Source organism: Chiloscyllium punctatum, chromosome 10 (genome assembly GCF_047496795.1).
Source record: "Chiloscyllium punctatum isolate Juve2018m chromosome 10, sChiPun1.3, whole genome shotgun sequence".
NCBI classification, from domain to species: Eukaryota; Metazoa; Chordata; class Chondrichthyes; order Orectolobiformes; family Hemiscylliidae; genus Chiloscyllium; species Chiloscyllium punctatum.
In genome coordinates this window covers 122,455,028-122,469,300 of record NC_092748.1, presented here as the reverse complement: position 1 = coordinate 122,469,300, position 14,273 = coordinate 122,455,028, and the positions used below count along the sequence as shown (strand labels likewise).

The window sequence follows — 14,273 nt, the reverse complement described above, 5'->3', positions numbered from 1 at the left end:
GAAAGTGGGACTGGTGTAGATTTGGAGTAGTTTTTTCAAATGGCTTCTTCTGTACCGTGTGATTCTCTGATTCCACGATAGAACCTTAGAATATTAACAGTCTAGGAGGAGGTTTTTGACCCATCGTGCCTGTGCTAGTCCTTTGAGCATTTCACTTAATGGTATTCTTTTGACTTTTCCCTGTAACTCTTCCCATTCTTTTCAGTTAGCAGTCGTAATTCCTTATTGAATACCTTGACTGAAGCTGCCAGCACCACACCGTCAGACAATGTATTCCAGATCGTAACCACCCCGTGATAAAATTCCTCCTTGTGCCAACTTTGCTGCGTTTGCCAATTGCCTTGAATCTGTACTGTCTTGTTGTTGGTCTTTCTACCAGTTAGTCTCCACCAGCTCTTTCTCCCTCATGGTTTGGAACACCATTATCAAATCTCCCCTCAACCTTCTCTTCTCAATGGAAACAGTCCCAGCTTCTACAATCCATCTTCATAACTAGAATTCCTGGAAACAATCTTTGATAATCCTCTTCTGCACACTGTCCAATGGATCCACATCCTTTCAAACGTGTGGAGCCCAGAACTGTGCATAATACTCCTGTTGGAGCTGAACTTGTGTTTTATTCAAGTTCAGTCTCACCACCTTGCTCTTGTCCTCCTAATGAAGATTTTCTCCTGTATTTTACATTGGCTGTGGGCATTGCTGATAAAGCCAGCATTTGTTGCTCATCGCGTATTATTGGCCAGCTAAGTGTTAACAACATTTCTAAGAATCCAGAATCACATGTAGGCCACACCAAAGAACACAGCAAAGAAGGCAGCACCAGGAGTTGGAGATGGGTCCTAAAGAAGGATTACACCTGAAACATCAACTTCTGCACCTCCTGATGCTGCCTGCCTTGCTGTGTTCCCCCAGCCTCCTGCCTGTCCCTCCTGATGCTGCCTGCCTTGCTATATTCCTCCAGCCTCCTGCCTGTCCCTCCTGATGCTGCCCGCCTTGCTGTGTTCCTCCAGCCTCCTGCCTGTCCCTCCTGATGCTGCCTGGCTTGCTGTGTTCCCCCAGCCTCCTGCCTGTCCCTCCTGATGCTGCCTGCCTTGCTGTGTTCCTCCAGCCTCCTGCCTGTCCCTCCTGATGCTGCCTGCCTTGCTGTGTTCCCCCAGCCTCCTGCCTGTCCCTCCTGATGCTGCCTGCCTTGCTGTGTTCTCCCAGCCTCCTGCCTGTCCCTCCTGACCCTGCCTGCCTTGCTGTGTTCCCCCAGCCTCCTGCCTCTCCCTCCTGATGCTGCCTGCCTTGCTGTGTTCCCCCAGCCTCCTGCCTGTCCCTCCTGATGCTGCCTGCCTTGCTGTGTTCCCCCAGCCTCCTGCCTGCCTTGCTGTGTTCCCCCAGCCTCCTGCCTGTCCCTCCTGATGCTGCCTGCCTTGCTGTGTTCCCCCAGCCTCCTGCCTGTCCCTCCTGATGCTACCTGCCTTGCTATGTTCCTCCAGCCTCCTGCCTGTCCCTCCTGATGCTGCCTGCCTTGCTGTGTTCCTCCAGCCTCCTGCCTGTCCCTCCTGATGCTGCCTGCCTTGCTGTGTTCCCCCAGCCTCCTGCCTGTCCCTCCTGATGCTGCCTGCCTTGCTGTGTTCCCCCAGCCTCCTGCCTGTCCCTCCTGATGCTGCCTGCCTTGCTGTGTTCCCCCAGCCTCCTGCCTGTCCCTCCTGATGCTGCCTGCCTTCCTGTGTTCCTCCAGCCTCCTGCCTGTCCCTCCTGATGCTACCAAATAATGATGGCAAATTTCCTTCCCTAAAGGACATTAGCAAACTAATTGGAATTTTAATCCAATTGATGATAGTACCATGATCACCGACACTGAGACAAGCTTTAAGGTCTGGTCATATTAGCCAGATTTAAATTCTGTGAGCTGCAAGGTGCGATTTGAACCCATGTTCAAATGGACCATTAGATTGGGACTTGGCATTATTAATCTGTTGATAAAGTTGAAGTCGTTTTATGCTTTAATCATCTGTATGATTGCCTCTATCTCACATGGTGCAGAAAGTTGCAGGAACCTCTTCCTGAGGACAGCACTATCTCCATACTTGTGTGTCCCTGACACTCTGACATTGCCTACTTCCTGTCCTAGGTCATGTACGATGTTCACGGGTTCCTTGAGAAGAACAGGGACACTTTTCGAGATGACATTCTGAACCTCCTGAAGGATAGCCGGTACGACTGCTTGCTTCCTGGAGCTGGACTTGGCTCGATATTTCACGGATTTAGCAGCTGCCTTAGGGGCCCATGCAGATAAGCAGAGTGGGTGCAGCACGGCTGAGGAAGGTCCACGGGCAGGGCTTGATGCTTAACTGGGAGGGGGGAGCACCGCCGAGACTGGCAGGAGACCACAGGGTACAAGATGGAGGCACTCTCTCCAGGACTGGGTCAAAGTAAAAATCCTGCATGTCATGGTCCCATAGTGTGGGAGGAGCTAACTGCATAGCAGTCGTGACCAATGCCTCTCAGTATTTGGTTGATAAAGAAGTGTCGATGGCCTCCGTCCTCTTACCAAATGCCTAACTCAGTGAACATTCCCATGATGTCCTTATGTCCCCATCATGTCAGACCGATCAGAGGCTGACTGTTGTCAAAAGAGACAGTCATTAATGTCCAGGTTTGCTCTTGGCTCTGTGCCCTCTGTCCCACAGGATTGTCAAAATTCAGTTAACAGTCTCTTTCTCTGCCTCTCTCCCTCTTTCTCTCTGTTCCTGTCTGTTTCTCTCTCTGTCTGCCTATCTGACTCTCTTCATCTATAACTCCTTTCTCTCTTTCTCTATATCCCTCTCTGTCCTCCCCACTGTCTCTGTCTGTCTCTCTCTGTGTCTGTCTCCAAAGCTCTCTTTCTCTCACTGTCACTGTCTCTCTGTTTCTTCCTTTCTATATCTGTCTGTCAGTCTCTCTCTATCTCTGGGTCTGTTTTAATTATTACATCTCCAAACTGTGAGAAACAATTTTCTTGTTCTCTTGAAATCTGCTTGCTGTGTTTATGCCCCATGTTCTGGGATCCTGTGTTTCAGGCTGGATTTTATATACGATTTGTTTGAGCGAGTTTACAGTCGTAATAATGGTGACGACACAATGAAGATGGGAACACAGCGGCGCAAACCAACTGTTAGTTCCCAGTTCCGGGTAAGTGTGTGCCCAGCCTACCCTTGAACCCTGACTCTTTCAGCTAAGACCCTTGACCCCTGAAACCATGACCCCCCACTTACTCATGACCTCACAAGCCCTGATCTCCTACTCTGCACCCTGACACCATGACAATCAAATCCTGACCCCTCAACCCATGAAATTTTGACTTTTGACCTCTTGAGTCCAAAACACTAGACTACTCAAACTCTGACCCCCTTACCTTCAAAGTCCTGATCCCTGACCTCTGAAGCTTTGACCCCCTGACTATCTGATTCCTTGTGCCCTGACCAACCCACAAAGTTATTTGCTGACATCATCCCTTTCTCCCTAGGACTGATGATATTCACCCCAGGTGGAATTAAACAAAATTTGAGAATTCCCTTGATTTGGTGCCAAAGGGAACACAATCTTCAAAAGGGCTTGGGATTTTGGGTAGTCTCTGCTTGGACAGTAATATTTCCATCCTTCACTTCTGAGCTCTCCATGCACCCTCAGCACCCTTCTATGTTGGGGGTGAGGTTGTGTGATAGAGGGGAAGGGTGGATAAGGATGAGGCTGAGAGGATTTGTTGGAGTGACTGACTGCGTTGGTGGCGCTGATGGAGATTATGCTGACTCTCCCCTCACCACTGTGTTTGTTCCCTCTAGGACTCTCTGCACTCACTCATGGCAACCCTCAGCTCTTCAAATCCCTTTTTCATTCGCTGCATCAAACCCAACAATCAAAAGGTGAGCTCAGTATTACACTGTGAAGTTGAGAGGGAATTTGAGGGAGTGATCAATTGCACATTGTAAAGTTTGGGCAGTGGCGTGTGATGTGGTTTCTTTAAGTGTGAGAGCTCCCCAGACACATGTCACTTCTAGTTTCAGCTCTGTGCTTTGTGTTATCACCATAAGAGCAGGAATATGCTTTTGGCCCCTTGAGCGTGCTCCACCATTCAGTCGGATTACATCTGATCTGACATCTCCCACATCCCCTTTCCTGTCCGTTCCCCTTAACCCTTGATTCCCCAACTGATCAAGAATCTCTCTCTCACAGCCTTAAATATCCACGTGGACTCTGCCCCCACAGCTCTCTGTGGCAAGGAGTTCCAAAGACTCCCAATCCTCTGAAAGAAGAAATTCCTCCTCATCTCGGTCTACAATTGGTACCCTTTATTCTGAGACTTTGCCCTATGGTCCTAGACTCTCCCATATGAGGCAAGAACCTCTCAATATTGACCCTGCCAAACCCCTTAAGAATCTGATATGTTTCAATTCCAGTGAGTAAAGTCCGAACCTGTTTAGTCTCTGTGGATAAGAGAATCCCCCCATACTGGAAATCATCCTTTTCTGAACAGCCTCCAGCAGAATAATATCTAACAAATTAAACTGCTCACAGTACCCCTGACGTGTCTCAGTAGCACCTTGTACAGTTGGAGTAAGACTTCCCTGTTGACCTCAGGATTACTGTGAAAATGGAGTGAGATTCTCTGCTGATTGAGAAAAGCAACTAATAGAATCCTGAGGGGCATATTAATCCAGAGAGATGCTGGGGATGTGATCAAAGGACAGTATGGTAATTCCAGGGCTTGAGACTTACAAGTAGTGAATGGGAACTGAATTGGCAGATTGTGATAGACATTGTTTTCAATTAGCTGGCACACTAAAAGTCTTAGAATTGTCTGATTCTGCCAGTTTGTCTATCTGCTCCCTTCATCTCATGAATAATATGCAGCACATAGCAATTGGTTGGGATATTTTTGGAATATTGCCTGCAATTCTGGTCTCCTTCCTATCAGAAAGATGTTGTGAAACTTGAAAAGGTTCAGAAAAGATTTACAAGGATATTGCCAGGGTTGGAGGATTTGTGCTATAGGGAGAAGTTGAATACGCTCGGGCAACTCTCTGTGTGGAGTTTGCACAGTCTCCCCGTGTCTGCGTGGGTTTCCTCCGGGTGCTCCAGTTTCCTGCCACAGTCCAAAGATATGCAGCTTCGGTGAATTGGACGTGCTAAATTGCCCATAGTGTTGGTCAGAGGAAAATGGGTCTGGGTGGGTTACTCTTCGGAGGTTCGGTGTGGACTTGTTGGGCCAAATGGTCTGTTTCCATACAGTAGGGAATCTAATCTAATCTAAGTAAGGCTGGGGCTGTTTTCCCTGGAGCGTTGGAGATTGAGGGGTGACCTTTCAGAGGTTTATAAAATCATGAGGGGCATGAGTACGGTAAAAAGACAAAGTCTTTTCGCTGGGGTGGGGGAGTCCAGAACTAGAGGACATAGGTTTAGGGTGAGAGGGGAAAGTTTAAAAGGGACCTAAGGGGCAACGTTTTCACACAGAGGGTGGTGCATGTACGGTCTGAGCTGCCACAGGAAGTAGTGGAGGCTGGTACAATTACAAAATTTAAAATACGTCTGGATGGGTATATGAATAGGAATGGTTTGGAGAGATATGGGCCAGATGCTGGCAAATGGAACTAGATTGGGTTGTGATATCTGGTTGGCATGGACGAGTCTGTACATCTCTATGACTCTATAATTATACTTCTGAGGCCCTGTAGGGCTCTGGTCAGAACACATTTGGAATATTGTGTGCAGTTTTGGGCCCTATGTCCCTGGAAGGATGTACTGGCCCTGGAGTGGGTCCAGAGAAGGTTCCCCAGAATGATCCCAGGAATGAAAAGCTTAACAGATGAGGAACATTTGAGGACTTTGGGTCTATACTCAATGGAGTTTAGAAGGATGAGAGGGGGATCTAATTGAAGCTTACAGAGTACTGAATGGGCAAAGTGGATGCTGGGAAGATGTTTCCATTGGTAGGAGAGACTAGGACTAGGCCTTGGAGTTTTTAGACCTTCTAAAAGATCTTTTAGAATGGAGGTAAGGAGAAATTTCTTCAGCCAGAGAGTGGTGAATCTATGGAATTCATTCCCACAGAAGGCTATGGAGACCAGGTCATTGAGTGTATTTAAGACAAAGATAGTTAGATTCTTGAGTATCAAGGGGATCAATGGTTACAGGGAGAAAGAGGGAGAACAAGGTTGAGAAACTTATCAGCCATGATTAAATGGCGGAGCAGACTTGATGGGCCGAATGGCCTAATTTCTGCTCCTATAGTCTTAGGGTCCAATTGTAGGGATGTACATGAACAAATAAGGCCACATCAAAATACTGCAGCTGCTAAAATATGGAATAACAATTGCAAATGCAAGAAATATTCACTGAATCTCTCTTCTGTTTTTTATACAATCGGGGAGATACAGCCCCTGGGGAGACCTGGCCACTGGGAGACCTGGCCCCTGGGGAGACCTGGCCCCTGGGGAGACCTGGCCCCTGGGGAGACCCGGCCCCTGGGGAGACCTGGCCCCTGGGGAGACCCGGTCACGGGGAGACACGGCCCCTGGGGAGACCCGGTCACTGGGAGACCCGGCCCCTGGGGAGACCCGGTCACTGGGAGACCCGGCCCCTGGGGAGACCCGGTCACTGGGAGACCCGGCCCCTGGGGAGACCCGGCCCCTGGGGAGACCCGGCCCCTGGGGAGACCTGGCCCCTGGGGAGACCCGGCCCCTGGGGAGACCTGGCCCCTGGGGAGACCCGGTCACGGGGAGACACGGCCCCTGGGGAGACCCGGCCCCTGGGGAGACCTGGCCCCTGGGGAGACCCGGCCCCTGGGGAGACCCGGCCCCTGGGGAGACCCGGCCCCTGGGGAGACCTGGCCCCTGGAGAGATATGGCCCCTGGGGAGATATGGCCCCTGTGATAATATGCCTGTGGGGCAGAGAAAATAAGTTGGGAGTTTGTTTCTTGAATGTTTTGAAGTTGGTGTTCTCTGGGATTCAGAACACTTACTCTGAGGAAATTGATATCTTAGGGACCAACTTGCTTGGACATGTACATTCGGGAGTGGAGGAGCAGAAAATTTCAAAGATAATGAAGAATTTTCTTTTGTAATTCCCAGAGGCCAGAACTGTTTGATGAGGGATTTGTTCGGAACCAGCTGCGTTATTCTGGGATGCTTGAAATGGTGAAAATTCGACGTGCAGGATTCCCGGTCCGACGACCTTTCCAGGAATTTTATCTGAGGTGCAAGTTAGAATTTCCCACCATCTTGTGACCCTTTCTAAAAAAAATGTTTAAATATCTATCACATTTCAGAGTTCTCTGTCAGAGAGCAAGCATTAGGAGAGACGATAATGAAGTGTTGGTTTGTTGGGTTATTGAGAGCAACATGGGAAATAGATGGGAAAATCACAGGAGTTAGTGATTGGAAATACTCTGGTGGAGATTCCATCTGAGTTCCCCTGTGTCTCCCTATATCTATGTCTCTCTCTGTGTTTCTATAATCTGCTGTGTTTCTGTTTCTCTCACTATCCCTGACTGTATGTATACAAATAGAATCATAGAAGCACACAGTACAGAAAAGGACCTTTGACTCATTGGGTCGGTACCAACAAAAGTCTCTGTGTTTCTGTCTCATTGACTGTATCTTTGTGTGTCTCTGTGTCTGTGTCACCCTATATTTCTGTCTCTCTTTGTAGTTCTGTGCCTCTCTCTCTAGTATTTTAATTCTCGTGTGGAACGTGGGTGTCTCTGGCTGGTCTGTATATATTGCTCATCCCTAGTTGCCCTTGGAAGGTCTAATGCAGGGGTGAAGTAAACAGTAAATGGCAGGACCCTTAGTAGCATCAACATACCGAGGGATCTAGGGGAACCGGTCCACAGTTTCCTGAAAGTGGCAACACAACTGGATAAGGTGGTCAAGGTGGCATATGACATGCTCGCCTTCATTGGTTAGGGAACAGAGTATAAAAATTGGCAAGTTGAGTTGGAGTTGTATAGAATTATAGTCAGGCCACATTTTGAATATTGTGTGCAGTTCCAGTTGCCACACTACCGGAAGAATGTGGAGGCTTTGGAGAAGATACAGGAAAATATTACCAGGATGTGTCCTGGTTTGGAGGGTATTAGCCTTGAGGAGAGATTGGACAAGCTTGGATTGTTTTTATTTGAACATCAAAGGATGAGGGGCGACTGATAGAAGTTTACAAAATTATGAGATGCTTGGATAGAATGGATAGTCTGAGTCTTTTTCTCAGGGGAGAAATGTCAATTACTCAGGGACATAGGTTTAAGGTAAAAGGGGGTAAGTTTAAAGGAGATGTGAGAGGCAGGTTTTTCACACAGACAGTGGGAGGTGCCTGGAATGTGCTCCCAGAGGATGTTGTAGAGGTAGATACATGAATAAATGGGGAATAGAGGGATTCAGATCATGGAGAGGGAAATGGCTTTTAGTTTAGAAAGGCACAATATGTCAGCACAGTTTTGGTGAGCAGAGGGACTTGTTCCTGTGCTATATTGTTCTTTGTATCTTTCCATTCACTATGTACTTTGCCCAAAGACAAATTCTTACTGAGTACCAATCTCCATCCTGAGCTGATCCTGGCAGGTTTGTCAGTGGCGGTATAGCATTGTTGACCAATCTCAGAGTAAGGTGGTGAGTGAGGAATCAAACCTGTGCTGTAGGTATTATTCTAAGCTATACGCTGATTGACCGGCCAACTGAACTAGACAATTCCGTATACTCGCAGCATCTGCCCTCCATAAACTTGGTTGATTCAAATGTCATGTCCTAATTCCAACAACACACAGGTCTTATTCCCTACATTGATTTTAAAATTCTCCTCCTTATGTTCAAATCCCTCCTTCCTATTTCTCTAATCTCTGAGATCTCTGTGCTCCTTTGGTTCTGGACTATTGCGCATTCCCAATTTTAATCATCATCATTGGCAACTCTTCCCTAGCTACTAGGTCTAAATTCTGGAATTTCCTCCCTGAACCTGTTGATCATCTGACCTTATGTGTCTCAGTGTAATGTTTTCTTTGATAATGCTCTTGTAAAGCACTTTGGAGAATGTTATTATGTTAAATAGACTATATCAATGCAGGTGTTGTTGTATTTGGTCTGTAAGATATTGCTGTGCCCAGGTAATCAGGGGCAGTACAGCCTTGGAAGGGTGATGTTGATGGACAGCTGTCAGTGCACTCCCACCACATTCTTGTCTGGATGCACATCACCACCAAATGCAAAGTGAACTATTTCCACCTTGCTTTTTATTCCTCCTTAGGTACAAGATGCTCCTGAAAAATCATAAGATCCCGGAGGATGGGAAGGAGCGCTGCACAATGCTGCTAAAACTCTATGACGGGACCAATTCTCACTGGCGTATGGGAAAGTCCAAGGTTAGTTAACACAGTTAGTGTGTATTAGTCCTGTTAGTGTATGTAGACAGACCGACGAGGGGAGAGGCCATTTTAGATTTGGTGCTCGGCAACAAGCCAGGACAGGTTTCAGATCTCGCGGTGGGAGAGCACTTTGGTGCAAGTGATCACAACTGCCTCACATTTAGCATAGCCTTGGAGAGTGAAAGGTGCAGTTACTGAGGGAAGATATTTAATTGGGGAAAAGGAAATTATGATGCTATCAGACAGGAGTTGGGAAGTACAGACTGGGAGCAATTGTTCCATAGAAAGGGCACAACAGACATGTGGAGATTATTTAAGGAGCAGTTGTTGTGAGTGATGTACAAATTTTTTCCTCTGAGATAGGTAAGAAGGGGTAAGATTAAGGACCCTTGGATGATGAGAACAGAGGAGCTTCTCATCAAAAGGAGGAAGGCAGTTTACGTGAGGTGGAGGAAGCAAAGATCTAGCGCAGCGTTACAGGATTACAGGCTTGCTAGAAAGGAACTCAGAAATGGACTGAGGAGAAGAGAGAAAGTGAGGACTGCAGTAGCTGGAGATCAGAGCTGAAAATGTGTTGCTGGAAAAGCGCAGCAGGTCAGGCAGCATCCAAGGAGCAGGAGAATCGACGTTTCGGGCATGAGCCCTTCTTCAGGATTCCTGAAGAAGGGCTCATGCCCGAAACGTCGATTCTCCTGCTCCTTGGATGCTGCCTGACCTGCTGCGCTTTTCCAGCAACACAGTTTCAGCATGGACTGAGGAGAGCCAGGATGGTGCACGAAAAAGGGTTGGCAGGAAGAATTAGGGAGAACCCAAAGGCTTTTACTCATACGTGAGGAATAAGAGACTGATCAGGGAGAAGGTAGGGCTGATCAGGGATAGCGGAGGGAACTTGTGCGTGGAGTCTGAGCAGATAGGGGAAGCCTTAAATGAGTTTTTTGCTTCGGTTTTCACAAGGAAAAGGACCTTGTTGTTAATGAAAACTTAGAGGAGCTGGGGTACAGTCTTGACCAGATCAAGATTGATGAAGATGATGTGCTGGAAATTTTGGAAAACATTAAGATTGATAAGTCCCCAGGGCCAGACCAGATTTATTCTAGGCTGCTCCGGGAAGTGAGAAAGGAGGTTGCTAAGCCACTGGTGAGGATATTTGCCTCCTCACTCTCCAGGGGAGTCGTACCGGAGGATTGGAAGGAGGTGAATGTTGTTCCACTTTTCAAGAAGGGTAACAGGGAAATCCCTGGCAATTACAGACCAGTCAGTCTCACATCTGTGGTCAGCAAAGTTTTGGAAAGAATTCTGAGGGATAGGATTTATGATTATTTGGCAAAGCATAGTGTGATTAAAGGTAGTCAGCATGGCTTTCTGAGGGGCAGGTCATGCCTCACAAATCTTATTGAGTTCTTTGAGGAGGTGTCAAGCCAGGTCGACGACGGTCGAGCAGTGGATGTGGTGCATATGGACTTCAGCAAGGAATTTGATAGGGTTCCCCATGGTAGGCTCATTCATAAAGTCAGGAAGTATGGAATACACGGAGATTTGGCTATCTGGATTCAGAACTGGCTGGCTGACAGAAGGCAGAGAGTGGTTGTAGATGGAAAGTATTCTGCCTGAAGGTCAGTGTTGAGTGGGGTCCCGCAGGGCTCTGTTCTTGGGCCTCTGCTCTTTGTAGTTTTTATAAATGACTTGGATGAGGAGGTTGAGGGGTGGGTTAGTAAATTTGCAGATGACACAGAGGTTGGAGGTGTCGTCGATAGTATTGAGGGCTACTGCAGGCTGCTGCGCGACATAGGCAGGATGCAGAGCTGGGCTGAGAAATGGCAGATGGAGTTCAACCTGGATAAATGCGAAGTGATGCATTTTGGAAGGTCAAACTCAAATGCTGAATATAGGATTAAAGACAGGATTCTTGGCAGTGTAGAGGAACTGAGGGATCTGGGTGTGCAAGCACATAGATCCTTCAAAGTTGCCACCCAAGTGGACAGGATTGTTAAGAAAGCATATGGTATTTTGGCTTTCATTAACAGGGGGATCGAGTTTAAGAGCCACGAGATTTTGCTGCAGCTCTACAAGTCCCACACTTGGAATATTGAGTCCAGTTCTGGTCACCCTACTATAGGAAAGATACAGAGGCTTTGGAGAGGTTGCAAAGAAGGTTTACCAGGATGCTGCCTGGACTGGAGGGCTTGCCTTATGAAGAAAGATTGAATAAGCTCGGACTTTTCTCTCTGGAGAGAAGGAGGAAGAGAGGAGACCTGATTGAGGTGTACAAGGTAATGAGAGGAATAGATAGTGTCAATAGCCAGAGACTTTTCCCCAGGGCAGGATTGACTGGTACGAAGGGTCATAGTTTGAAGATATTAGGAGGAAGGTATAAAGGAGATGTCAGAGGTAGGTTCTTTATGCAGAGCGTTGTGAATACATGGAATGCGTTACCAGCGGTGGTGATGGAAGCAGAGTCATTGGGGACATTTAAGCGACTGCTGGACATGCACATGGAGAGCAGTGAGTTGAGGGGTGTGTAGGTTAAGTTACTATATTTTACATTAAGATTGAGTCTCGGCACAACATCGTGAGCCTAAGGGCTTGTTCTGTGCTGTACTTTTCTATGCTCTATGTTAACCTAGTTAGTATATGTAACCCAGCTTAAAGATAAAAAACTCAGTTAGAAAATGTCACCGCGGGTTAGAGAATAAAAACCGAAAGAACTGCGATTGCTGTAAATCAGAAACAAAACCAGAAATTGCTGAAAAAGCTCAGCAGGTCTGGCAGCATCTGTGAAGGGAACTCAGAGTTAATGTTTCAGGTTTGGTGACTCTTCCTCGGAACTGATGGTAGCTAGGAAGAAATCAGTTTAGCTACAGACGATTAAGTGAGAGAGAGGGGATAAGGAGCAAACAACAAGTGGGAGCGAGCCCAAAGAAAGTGAAGACAAACAGTTGGACAACATCTGTGGAGAGAGAAACAGTTAATGTTTCAGATCAGGTCTGACTTCTTAAGAACTTCAGCAGATTGCTTGCATCTTTCTCAGTGAAAACACACACAAAGTAATAATTTGGCTCCTTTTGCCATGTCTCTATTTCCTACTGCACTGATAATATGATCAGCATATTAGTAAGGGTTAGATACATCAGGCAGTTTCTAAAAACTTCATTCACAGGATGTGGTTATCATTGGCTTAGCCAGAACTAATTGCCCACTCACCAAAAGATTCTGGAGTAGAGTGGTGCTGGAAAAGCACAGCAGTTCAGGCAGCATCCGAGGAGCAGGAAAATCGACGTTTCAGGAAAAAGCCCTTCATCAGGAAAGATTCTGGAGTAGAGTGGTGCTGGAAAAGCACAGCAGTTCAGGCAGCATCCGAGGAGCAGGAAAATCGACGTTTCGGGTAAAAGCCCCTCATCAGGAATACGGTATTCCTGATGAAGGGCTTTTTCCTGAAACGTCGATTTTCCTGCTCCTCGGATGCTGCCTGAACTGCTGTGCTTTTCCAGCACCACTCTACTCCAGAATCTGGTTTCCAGCATCTGCAGTCATTGTTTTTACCCACTCACCAAAATAGTCAACCATGTTGCAGACCAGGTAAGGATGGCAGTTTCCTTCCCTAAAGGACATTAGTGAACCAGATGAGTTTTTCCCTCAACAATGGTTTCAGAGTCATCATTAGACTCTTAATCCTGTCACTGTGGCATTTGAACCTGGATCCTCAGAACATTACCTGCGTCCCTGGGTTAATTGTCTCATGTATTACCACTAGGCCATTGCCTACCCTGGCCATTACCATATTGAATAATGCGTGAAATGTTTGGGCGTAGTGAAGAGTAGCTGATTAATTTCTAGGCTACCAAATCTGCTATTAATCAGGAGCGAAGGGAAGATTGGAGCCAGGCTAACATGATTATCATGGTCACCTCAATTTGTATATGCACTGAATGAGTGCTTAGTCGGGTTACCTGGTCTATTCGAAGATTGAACTCATCCATTACTGTATCACCCATGCTACACACTTCAATAAGCTCCTGATTAATACCATGGCCCACACTACTATACTATTTAGTGGCCTGCAAGTAACTAATCTTTTTACTTAAAAAGTTTTTTCTTAGGGTGTATGGAAACCAAGGGGAGCTGGCAAATTGGATACACAATTGGCTCGATGGCAGGAAGCAGAGGATAATAGAGGAAGGATAGTTATTGGACTGGAGGCCTGTGACTCGTGGAGTGCCTCAGGGGTCGGTGCTGGGCCATTACTGTTTGTTATCTATATCAATAGTTTGGATGAGAATGTATAAGACATGGTTAGTAAGTTTGCAGATGACACTAAAATAGGCGATATTGTGGACAGTGAGGAAGGTTATCAGAAATTGCAGCAAGACCATTATCAGTTGGGGAAGTGGGCCAAGAAATGGCAAATAGAGTTTGATGTTTCGAGCAAAAGCCCAAAAGCTTTTGCCTGAAACATCAATTTTTCTGCTCTCTGGATGCTGCCTGACCTGCTGTGCTTTTCCAGCACCACTCTGATCTAGACTCTGATTTCAGCATCTGCAGTCCTCACTTTCACCCAAATGGAGTTTAATATCACTAAGTGTGAGGTTTTGCATTTTGGAAAGTCAAATCAAAGCAGGAGTTTCATGGTGAATGGTAGGGCCTTAAGGAGTGTAGTGGAACAGAGGGACCTTGGAGTTAAGGTGCATGGTTCTCTGAAAGTGGAGTCCCAGGTAGACAGGGCAGTGAAGAAAGCTTTTGGCACACTGGCCTTCATCAGGGCACTGAATATAGAAGTTGGGAAGTTATGTTGCAATTGTACAGGACATTGGTGAGGCTGCACTTGGAGTATTGTGTTCAGTTTTGGTCACCTTGCTAGGGGAAGGATATTATTAAACTGGAAAGAGTGCAGAGGAA

The 14,273-nt window shown here is 46.9% G+C and overlaps 1 protein-coding gene across 1 annotated transcript in view; it reads left to right on the top strand.

The window, feature by feature from the left end:
- The window catches only part of LOC140482516 (unconventional myosin-X-like), a 256,377-nt gene that overhangs the window by 116,346 nt on the left and 125,758 nt on the right, over positions 1-14,273 (top strand). The window contains exons 17-21 of the mRNA XM_072580068.1: positions 2,120-2,202; positions 3,048-3,159; positions 3,810-3,890; positions 7,096-7,220; positions 9,263-9,377. Coding sequence (XP_072436169.1) covers positions 2,120-2,202; positions 3,048-3,159; positions 3,810-3,890; positions 7,096-7,220; positions 9,263-9,377 — 516 coding nt within the window. The remainder of the gene's footprint in view (positions 1-2,119; positions 2,203-3,047; positions 3,160-3,809; positions 3,891-7,095; positions 7,221-9,262; positions 9,378-14,273) is intronic.